General features: G+C 49.6%; 1 protein-coding gene across 3 annotated transcripts in view; it reads left to right on the top strand.

The window, feature by feature from the left end:
• The first annotated feature begins 302 nt into the window (after positions 1 to 302).
• alms1 (ALMS1 centrosome and basal body associated protein) overlaps positions 303 to 11094 on the top strand; it is a 12314-nt gene continuing 1522 nt past the window's right edge. For 2 of the 3 annotated variants that reach the window (XR_009130312.2, XM_058077506.2), the window contains exons 1-18: positions 303 to 438; positions 530 to 604; positions 1581 to 1730; positions 1796 to 1916; positions 3059 to 4409; positions 4594 to 4756; positions 5062 to 5688; positions 5786 to 5901; positions 6960 to 7797; positions 7963 to 8106; positions 8247 to 8399; positions 8521 to 9194; positions 9267 to 9348; positions 9417 to 9557; positions 9681 to 9901; positions 9968 to 10073; positions 10155 to 10203; positions 10952 to 11051. Coding sequence is in view for 2 of the 3 variants with exons in the window: in XM_058077506.2 (XP_057933489.2) it covers positions 1622 to 1730; positions 1796 to 1916; positions 3059 to 4409; positions 4594 to 4756; positions 5062 to 5688; positions 5786 to 5901; positions 6960 to 7797; positions 7963 to 8106; positions 8247 to 8399; positions 8521 to 9194; positions 9267 to 9348; positions 9417 to 9557; positions 9681 to 9901; positions 9968 to 10073; positions 10155 to 10203; positions 10952 to 11051 (4995 nt within the window). In the remaining variant the exon portion in view is untranslated. Of the gene's footprint in view, positions 439 to 529; positions 605 to 1580; positions 1731 to 1795; positions 1917 to 3058; positions 4410 to 4593; positions 4757 to 5061; positions 5689 to 5785; positions 5902 to 6959; positions 7798 to 7962; positions 8107 to 8246; positions 8400 to 8520; positions 9195 to 9266; positions 9349 to 9416; positions 9562 to 9680; positions 9902 to 9967; positions 10074 to 10154; positions 10204 to 10951; positions 11052 to 11094 lie in introns of those variants that run through there. The other variant, XM_058077508.2, reaches the window with a different exon arrangement.

Here is an 11094-nt window from a genome sequence, read left to right as displayed (position 1 = left end):
ACATATATATCCATATGTATCAAAAATAATAAAATAATAATTAAAAAATATATATATTTATATTATATATATATATATTTTTTTTTTTTACCTATTGAAGGTACATGTTACAGAATTGGATTTATTCCCGACTATTACTCTTAGTATTCTCCACAATAATTATAAAGCACAATAATAAAAAGAACCACAATAGCAAAATAACCAATTGCGTCATCTAGCGACTTCTTGTACAGCCTATAGCTACTTTTTTTTTTTTTTTTACCGAGGAGTTGGCAACATTGAATTAATACAATAATACCGAAGAAGAAGAAGAAAACCTTTGTAGACGGTCCCCGGCTTCTCATAGAAATCGATTTTAGTCCGACTGCACACAAGACGGCTCGTCTTGATAAAAGCTGGGTTGTAGCTGTTTGTCTGTGTTGCCACGGTTGGAAAGAGGTATGATTTGCTGTGTAACAACCATTCATTTGGGAGCTATTGAACTCGGAAGTTCGAATCTGTGAATATCTCTATAACTCCTCCACCGCAGTGTGGAGGAGCGCGCTTCTTGTGGCGGCAACATAAAGACGCCAAGAAGCATAACCGGAGTCTTGTTCTGCAAAAGGTAACTTCTGCAGCTAGATAAGCCACCTTACTCCACGGTGATGCACGGTTGGTCATCTTTGGTCCTGTACCACAACAAGGAGCTAGCAACAAACGCGGCGAGCTTATGCTAGGTCGCGAACGGCGAAGCTAATTTAGCTTCGTTCCAGCCTAGCACCCGTTAGCATCTGTCTGACATCAAGTTTATGCCCCACGTAATAAAGATAAAATGTGCTACACGCCGTGGAAACTTTGGGGCACTTTTTAAATGTTATGTTATAGTATACTACTTAGCATTAGCAACCTGTTGCTTTAAGCTAACCGCTAAGCTTGTCAGATTGTTTTGACAGCCGAAGGGTTTGCCTTTTTCTTTTGTCTGGAACATATCTCACAAACAAACCATTTCGTAAACGGTGGGCCGTGATGTTTTAAGCGTTTGTGATGATAAAGTAGCTAAATATCGTACCACTAGTCATGTTGGTTTATAAACACCAACATTATGATACAAAGAGTGCATTTGTCCACCGGTTCAAACACAAACATTCTACAGCCGTCTGACAAAAGCGGAAGCTTCAAACATAACAGGACTGTTTCATGGCCAGATGGAGAGTGCATGTTATTTATTTTCGGTTATAATATTGTAAGCTATTAGCTGTTATTTTGAAGGCCGGAAGTGTGTGTGTTTGGGTAGCTTGTTAGAAATTTGTGAAGAGACGAGCGACGAAAACACACACACACTTCCGGTCTTCAAAAATAACAGCACATCCTGTGAGGGGGTACCAAAGTAAGAGCGTCATATAAATAGCTTACAATATTTTAATGTGATTGGATTTTAATCGGCTGCAGAGGGCAGAATGAATATATTCCACACTGTTGGTGGCACTAATAGTAAGGAGACTCTTAAACCGGCATTGCAACGACCACCTGGACATATAGACTAGCCCTGCCTCAGATTTCCTCTGTTTTTCTTATACATTTGCAACTGTGTCTTTGCCAAGGAACCAACTTGGAGTTTTCAGAGCTGACAGAAGATGGAGACATGAGTCAGTCTTTTGGCCCAACCCAAGTGGACAAAGTGGGGAGTCTACCACCTGTCCGTCACATGAATGTCAAACAGTCCAGTGCAAGAGGATATCATTCACACCTAGGTAGAACGCTTTTAAATCCATACCGGAACGTTGCGTGTGATTGTTTCTGTCTTCTGTGTGATTAGAGTTCCAGGACAGCAATTTGTCTCCGAGTCTTCCCTTGCTGCCAGCTAACCCCGCAGGAGAAGCCAATGCCACTCAATATTCCCTATTACACAAAAGCGACATGGAATTTCTTCCTTTAAGGTAAAAGTCTGCGTTTTCAGTCATATTTTTTTTTCCATGACTATATCGTATATACAAACATGCACTCTTATGGCATGTAGGGCTGTCAAAAATAACACAGTAACAGCAGTAGCTTATTTAATTACCTTAACTTTTTTAACATTGGGCTGCACGGTGGTCTAGTGGTTAGCGCACAGACCTCACAGCTAGGAGACCAGGGTTCAATTCCACCCTCGGCCATCTCTGTGTGGAGTTTGCATGTTCTCCCCGTGCATGGGTTTTCTCCAGGTACTCCGGTTTCCTCCCACATTCCAAAAACATGCTAGGTTAATTAGCCACTCCAAGTTGTCCATAGGTATGAATGTGAGTGTGAATGGTTGTTTGTCTATATGTGCCCTGTGATTGGCTGGCCACCAGTCCAGGGTGTACCCCGCCTCTCGCCCGAAGACAGCTGGGATAGGCTCCAGCACCCTCGAGACCCTTGTGAGGAAAAGCGGTAGAAAATGAATGAATGAATTTTTAACATCATTAACATGTGCGTCATGACAAGCCACGCCTCTCTGTTATGATGGCATAACTTTAATTCTGACCTGAACTCATCAACAACAATTCAATTTCAACACTATATACATATGTATCTCCAACTCACAAACACTTATCTCCATTTGTCCTCGGAACAACACTTCCTCATTCGTACGAGGTGCATTCAGGGACACTCTGAACTGCAAATATCACAACAACATCTTTATTATGCATGTGTGTGGTTTAAATAAAAAGCAAAATAAGGAAACATAAAAGGTGGCTATTGTTATCAATAACAGTCATTCGCTCTTGATGTAAAACATAATCATTACACTTAGTGGTTCATATAATGCACACAAACCAAAATACTTTCTTCATGCCAGCCCGGGACATAACAAGCACTTTTGGCAGGATGATGCCATCAATTGCACCGTCTTACCATATAACGTAACGCAACGCAACGCTGAATTCAACTTAAATGACATGGAGTGTTTGAACGCAACCCCTCATTGCTCATGCTCATATTTCTGTTTATAAAATACATACATGTCTCAGACATCGTTGCACACAGTGATTAATCATGATTAGTTCATTTGAAAAGCGTGAATAGTGCGATTAAAAAATGTGTTATGATTTGGTAGAGTGTTCCCAGACTTTTCCATGGCATCGGAGAGGACGGGCGTTCCACCAGCGGAGGACACCACGCATGAGTCCAATGAAGCGTCTTTGTCTCAGCACCCTTTGGCCCAGGAGACCTTGGCCTCGGAGAGCGGATCCGGCGGCTGCTGTTCGCCTTCGCAACTCATTTTAACTTCAGAGGACAACGCAGTAAAAGAGAAAGCAAAAGCAGACGCTGTCGATGGCAGGCAGTCGGAGAGATCCGCCCCTTCAGGGCACCGCAGCGGTGTTACAAGGGGGCGTCCTCCGGGGGAATCCGCAGAGCTCAGTCACATCACCTCGGGGTCTCGCAGCACGCAGCCGGACACGGTCAGCGAGATGTTGTTCAGAGAGCTGCTGTCCCAAAGCGAGGGGGGGAGCAGCCATATTCCCAGCTCTACCCCGCAAGAATCGGAAGCGGTCACATCGTATGCCCCAGAGACGTCTGACAGCGGGACAAACGCGAGCAGAACTGATCAGGAGAGTGCCCCCCCTTCAACAAGCATGGAGCCAAGCCTGTGGTGCTCAGGCAACCAGACGGGTGTGGAAGAGTTCCATAGGGCTTTCTTGCCGCAGTCTCAGTCCACACCAGGGGCTCTGAAGGTCCCGTCCAAGTCCAGCGCCAAGCTCAAGTCAGCGAGACTCTCTGTGATCCGGTCCAGTGATGAGCGCTCATGTCGGTCCACGTCTCCACCGCCAGCTTCCACAGAGCCGCAAGCAGACCAGCGCCAAGATCACGCGACCTCGGCCAGAGTCCAGTCTCTTCCAAGTCTCAACTACTTACAGAAAGTGGATGCTTGGAGGGAAAGTCAGAGCTCAAGCAAGACGCCGTTGTTCGATACCCTGGCTCTGCAGGGTTTCTCTGGCATCTCGCCCAAAAAGAAAGCCTACGACGCCGTGTCAGGCAGGCTGAACCACATCCTGACTGAGAGGGCCAAAGGTTTGCCGCCACCTCACATTGCAGAGAACAGCTCCGTGGATCCAAACAAGGAGGGGCGGATGGATGAAAACAAGGAAAATCCCACAGCTCAAGCGTCTGCTTCCTCCTGCCTCAGCACGGCGGTCACGACAGACCGGAAAGATGAAGGGGGGGCGTGCCAGCGTCAGAGCCCACCACCAGTCCACATGAGCCTCTTCAGCGACGTATCGCTGGATTCCGACCTGCTCACAAATTCCCAGCGGAGCAACAATAACGCCGAGTTGAAGTTGGGTGCATCGCTTGGAGCTGCTTCTTCTCTTGTCAGCTTAGAGGCGGATAACCACGCCCCCTGCTGGTCCTCCAAGCCAACTACACCACCCAAACCTGCAGAGATGAACATCGAAGACCGAATTCCGGTAAAACATAAAGCACATACATTTTTAAAAAATTAATTGACTGTTACTTTCTACACAAAGCACATTACATTTTTATTCAATATTTTTTTATTAGGTTCTATATTAAAAGTATATCAAACATCAAAGATTTTGAAAGAAACATCAAAGTGCCTGAGAGAAGAAACTCTGCTTGGTTGTTTTGCAGTTATATCTCCACAACCTTGGAATCAATCAGTCCCCCTCCACAATCTTGACCGCCTTTGTGCCGAGAGGACCAATCAGGGAGCCCGAATTCTCTCCCACAGATCTTAGCACCATCAAAGATTCCATCGGAGGGACGCCGACAAAGAGTGTCCAGCCGTCTGAAGGTAAAGAAGCGGCGGCGACGCTTTGGCGTGCTACTGAACATCAAGGTGTTAGTCCTGTCACCATGATGGGAAAATCCATCCTTTGATTTGCGTGGAACTAACCGCTTCAAACGCAAAGATGACTTTCATCACGTATAAGTGGACTTACCGTCTTATTTGATCCGGACTTTGGATAATAAAGATGAAAACGCAGTTTTGCATGCTGCTTGAGACGCCGTCTTTAATGTTACATTCATCTTACATTCATGGTGGGCTCAAATCAAGACCATACTGATAAATATAATGTTGCACCTCTATCGTTTCAGTTGGCAGCCCTTCTAAAGGAGAGCACTCATCGTCATCCTGCGACACCCTCCAACAAGCATACCGCCCCCACCCCGATAAAGGCTGCGCCACCACATCTCAGTCCAGCCAGAACCGCAACTTGGACTCTCCATCGCCAGCAAGTTGCAGCATCGAGCAAAGCCAGGAAGAAACTCAGAGGTCCGAGAGCTCAGGTCCCCGAGCTCGTTCCTCAGAGAAACCAGGAGAAGGTTCTGTCCTTCAGGTCCTTCAGGAGAGAGTGACATCATCCGCAAAGCTCACCATTTCTCCAGGTGGTGTCAGGATTACACCCATCAATATTCCCCAGCCGAGCCGGCGGGCCGAGCCAGAAGGCTGCAGCGCCGCTCCCCCCGACAGCACCGCCCCTCCGCCGCCACAAATGGACCCCAAAGAGCCCACCTCACCAGCAGACATGCCAGAAAAGGAGCAATCTACGCCGGGCGATCCGGGACTGAGGAACTTCTCACCGCCCGTCCCAGAGGACCCAGATCAGGCGATGATGAGTGACGGCAGCAGTCAGAGGTCGCTGACGGTCAGGGTGGCCAAACTGTTGCGAAGTGACTCCCCAGCAGGCAGCGTCACGGACCAGGACGACCACAAACACCGACGTGAGTCTTCTTCTGTTTCTTCTATTTCCCATCCATGGAGCCTCGTGACGTCGGATGGCGAGCAAAGATGACAATCGACGCTTACCGTACCTTGCAGGGAGGTTCCTGCTCAAGATGTCGGGAGGCCAGTTTGACTTGCTGCAGTTGGACCAACAAGATCGTCAGCGCATTGACGACATTAAAGCGGAGATGCTGGCAAACCGGTTTGTGACGGTGAGGACAAGACGCCATGTTGGTTGCATGTGCACAGTCGCCATCACACAAATGGCTTTTTATAGAAAATATTTAAAGGGGACCTCGTGAAGTATGCATATACATATACCGTATTTTCTGGAGTATAAGTCGCACAAGGCCAAAAATGCATAATTAGGTAGAAAAAAAACATACATAAGTCACATTTTTATGACCAAAACAAACATTACGTCCTCTTGAATTGCAAGTTGTACCAATAAAAGAATAGAGAACAGGCTGTAATAATAGGTGTAAGATATGCTAACACAATGCTTATTCAGCTACACAAAAAATAAACATGAACACAAAAGGTGTCCAGTGTTTATGGAACATAAACACTTTTTTCATTTATAAGTCGCTCTGGAGTATAAGTCGCAGGAACAGCCAACCTATGAAAAAAAGTGCCACTTATAGTCCGGAAAATACGATACTTGTTTTGGTTTAGACTTGGAAATACAAGGAGTTAATACATCACACAACACAACTAAAGCTAACACATGACTTAAAACTGTCATTTCCAGATGCCTGCAAGGAATGCTGGGTAGTCCAGCAGTAACAACAATATGAACCATGAACATGTCCAGTGTTTATGGAACATAAACAGTTTTTTAAATGTATAAGTTGCTCTGGAGTATAAGTCGCAGGAACAGCCAACCTATGAAAAAAAGTGCGACTTATAGTCCGGAAAATACGGTATATACTCGTATGCTCACATGATAACCTGCAAGGAAAGCATTCTAGAACTTCCAGACTCTTCTAGCTCTCTCAAGAATCCAATCTTGGATTTGCCGCCTGTGTAATTTACCCCATCGTAAGGATTTAAGATGACATGTTGTTTGGCGCCAAAGTTATTTAAAAATCCAAACTTATTCTTGTGACTAATATGAAAGTAACTTTATGCTAATCTTTAGGCCTGCTGCCATCTGCCGTCCCATTGAAGGTACCTTTGTGTGTCGTGCTGAAGCATGTTTGGGCTTTGCAGTGCAGCCGACCACATGGTTCCATCCCCATGCTGACCTTATGACCCCTGCCCCCCCCAGAGCGAGAGCAGCACAGACACGGACACCACCCCGGCATCCAGCGTGGCAGCCGTGGCGGCGCAGCATCTGTCAGACCTGAGCAGGGCATGGACCCCTGTTCTTCCGGAACCCGAGCGTGTGGACCTGGAGGCCCGCGTACAGGAGATCGCCGCAAGAGAAGGCGTGTGCCTCGCCAGGACAAACGTCCAGGCCCACACGTCCATCAACATCTCGGCCCGCAAGCGCCCCGCCTCGCCTCCGCCGCCGGAGCCCCTCCTTCTGGCCGAGCTCTCCACAGGAAGTGCAGACCATCACGTCAGCAACAGGAAGTCGGTGAGTGAAAGCAGCGAGTTGGAGCCAAGCAGTCGCCCCCCCAGCAACGTCTCACGCCAGAGATGGGACCCTCCCCCACCCTCAACCTCAGAGCTCCAGGATGGCGGTGAGGAGTCGTCCCTCCGCGGCACAGAAGACACCACCATCCCGTACAGCCTTGAACCGTCCGTCCAACCCGGGTACATCTCACACGTTCATCTCACCATCTCCCCTAAAACCGTAGCACCTGCCCCCCTCCACAACCCCCACCTCTCAGCTGAGCCCACCCACGATAGGTTCGTCCCCCTGAAACGTTCCTCACCAGTCGTAAGCAGCACGGACGAAGGCGTCGGCTTGTCCAGCCCGCCCGAGTGGAACGAAAAGAAAGGACCAATAGGGCGGGGGCCCGAGGCATCTGAGACCTCTGTCCCACTCAAACCCCCCTCAGAACCTCCTCGGGGAGCCACGCCATCTGCTCAGCCTCCTGAGATCTTCACTGTGCCGCACGGCAACATGAGCAGCAGGAGCCTGACGCCAGAAACGCCAGGTAGGATGTTAGCCATGAGGTTCTATTTAGTCTATCTATTCTATTGAGTTCTATTCCTGCATTTTCATTGGATAACGAGAACGTGTGTCCGTACTTTCCACAATCTTACGACTTCTTTCCTTGCGTGATGGACAAAGGAAATATTGCTTCCATTTTTTGTGTCAGTTCGGGATGGCAGTGCTCGCCGTGCGGCGCCGCCCGTCCTGCAGCCTTACAAGCCCCGCGGCGCAGAGGAGGTCTTCTACATGCCTCGAGTTGAAGCCGCCAACATGGCCTCCTCCTCCAGCACCATGGAGAGCTCCCACACAGGTAAGCTTCACCCCCCCCCCCACCCCAGTGAATCTTTAATGAACCTGCAGGCTGTGATCATGTTTCCAGCGTCAAGCACCTGCTGCTCTGTAACGTACACCAAACACCCCCCCCTCGGCCCCCCCGTGTCTCCTCTCCAGGTTCTGACGACGCCATCCCCCCGCCATTCAGCAGCGAGGTTCTGGGCCACGAGGACCCGGGCCTGGACCGTGGCGTGGCCATCAAACATGCTGAGGGCATCTACAGCAAGAGGCAGCACACGTCCACTCTGAGGGCACCTCAGGAGCACCGAGGTCATGCGGGCGCCAAACATGCACACTATGTCCAGCCGCCCGCCCCCTTTTCTCAGTTTGCTAACCAGCTGTCGCTCCAAGGAAAAACGTTCCAGTTCACGGTGTTATGTGTCTCCTGTAGGTGGCGCCGTGACAGGACATAAAAGATCACCTCGGGTGTCTTTGACCCAGCAAGAAGCCTCCAAGATGGACCCGGTCCAGGTGGGGCCAGGAAGTACACGAGACACGGACCTGTATCCTCAGAGCGGCATTGGACGTGTGGACCCGCCTTGGCCTGTGATCACAGACCGGGAGGCGTGGATCCTGGAGCAGCTCCAGCGCCTGTCTGACCACATCCTGGACTCTAGGGGCGCCAGTGAGCGGCCTGCGAGGGCTCCTCACGACGCAGAGGCACCAAAGGGGGGCGGAGGAAGAGGGCAGCGTCGAGGAGGAAAGTACAGAGAAACGGAGCGAAGCATCGTCACCACTTCAAAAAGTCCTCCTCCTCCTCCTCGCCAGGCGTGGCCATTTCACCCAGAGGAGCTTGGTCACGCCCCCTTCACCTCCACCTCGTTCCCGCAGAGTCGTCACCTCTGTCCAGCAGACAGAGACGAGTCCACCACCTCCACGTCGAGGTCCACGTCCACTGTGGACACGGCCCGGCTCATCAGAGCCTTCGGCATCCACCGAGTCCAACCCCTGAAAAGGTCCTCAGGCCTCCAAAAACTGTACGGCAGCATCAGCAAGCAGAGGGGCGAGTGGGAGGGGCGTGGCTTCCATTCACAGGCCGAGACCACCGGCACTGAAGAATCCAACGTAAGTTGTCTCCGCACGCCACGCTTCCCGTTTGTCACTTCCTGTTGTGTAAAGTCACCTTGTGGGTCAAAGGTCACACCCGAGTCGTCCTCCTCCAGCTATGTCAGAACCTCCAAGATGGCCGCCAAGGTGGTCAGCAGAGGAGTCCAAGCAGGTGAGTGTTCATGTGAAGGCGCTCGGAAACTTTTTGCGTGTGACGTTTTTCATTTGTGTTGCGTTCAGGTGATTTGGAGATCGTCAGCAACGCCACGCGCCTGCACACCAGAGACGTGGGAACTATGTTCCCTTCACCGGGCCGACCTGCGAGGAGTCAGCTGTCCTCGCAGAAGCAAAGGAAGAGTCGCGTGCTGCCTAAACCCAAATGTACGTGCATAGCTGTGATTGGCTGGCGTTCAGGATGGGCTGGGGTAGGCTCCAGCTCAGCCCTGAATCCTATATTTTATCATCTTGTTGTGACTGAGTAGTTGAACGTCACGTTACTTTCAGCCGTGTCCTGGTTCATTCCCGTGGACGACCTCGGCGCCGAGGCCAGGAAGGAGAACTGTCCCGAGGAGGACGAGGAGGCGGTCCCCGGACCGAGCACGGTGTGGTACGACGCTTACAGGAGAAGCGAGCTGTGGAGGGAACCTCTGCGTCCCAGACAAGAACACCAGCAGACCGCCTCCCCGCCCCCTGGACTGAAAACCACTGCTGTCACGTCCCTGCAGGTGAGCCTTTGGTGGTCTGCTGAGTCCAAGACTTTGTTGTTTATTTTTGTGTGGCGCCACCTGCAGGAGGCTCTGGCCGCGCATCGCCCCGATTTCATCTGCCGCTCCAGGCAGCGCCTGCACATCCTGACGCTGCACGCCGAGGAGAGGAAGATGACTGGACGACCAGGAGGTGTGCCCCCCCCCCCCAAACTAACTCAGCTTTCTTTTTGTGGTACGGTGTGAGTGATCTTTGCATTTTGTGTGCTTGCAGTACTCATGAGGGCTGTTCCCTGGAAGGAGATGATGCAGCGCACCAAAAGGTAGGATTGGTATCATTACAGCATTACAGTCCCTCGTTTAGTACAGAACTTGGGTTCCAGAAATGCGGCCCGCAGGCCAAATGTGGCCCACAGGACACTAGTTTGAGGCCCCCGCCTTGATAGTTTAATGTTAAGTTTGATATGGATGCTGTATGGTATCATGTACCCAGAAAAAAATATTACGTTTGATTCATGTTCATGTTAAAGGTTAAATAACTGTTAATAGTTATCCTCCCTATCCGTGTGGAAGTGGTAAGTTTTTGGCTATTTAAGTTTAAAGGAAATAACTTGAAGGCTACCGTTTAGGTCGCTAGCTCTCTAGTTTGCGAGTTAGCATGTGTCTCGAGACCCTGCAGTTGCGCAATATGTTGTAAATAAAAAGAGTATAAATGTGACTATAGTCATGTCTACAGGGCTCTAATAATGCTTTGTTCATTTTAAATCGAAACCAAAGCAAAGTTTATTAATTTTTCTGTTTTTAATAAATGCGTTTTGTTTGGAAAACCTGATGCGACCCAGTCTCGCCCAGACCCTAGCTCCAGTGGCCCCCAAGTAAATTGAGTTTGAGACCCCTGTGCTATAGGCAAAATCCCCAAAGTTGCTTTATTTTTTTTTACATGTATTCTATGTAAAACCCCTCACCATGCACTTTTCCTGACTGCCTCTTCATCCTGGCACCGCTCCGCTGTAGCGTTTTTGCATCCTTGTTGAAACTTATCACTGCCTTGAATATTCTGCCGTTGTCCAGAATGTACGACACTCTTCCCGAGGTGCAAAACAAGCGTGCAGCAGAGAGACGGAAAGCGCAATCACGAACGAACCGACTGAATGTGCAGCTCTACAACAAGGTAATGACCACGCACACCTGCTGCTTCACACGTGATGCACCCT

This window comes from Doryrhamphus excisus, linkage group LG14, assembly GCF_037039965.1.
Source record: "Doryrhamphus excisus strain RoL-2023G ecotype Guam linkage group LG14, RoL_Dexc_Guam_v1.1, whole genome shotgun sequence".
Lineage (NCBI taxonomy): Eukaryota > Metazoa > Chordata > Actinopteri > Syngnathiformes > Syngnathidae > Doryrhamphus > Doryrhamphus excisus.
This window is presented reverse-complemented; position numbering and strand designations above follow the sequence as displayed.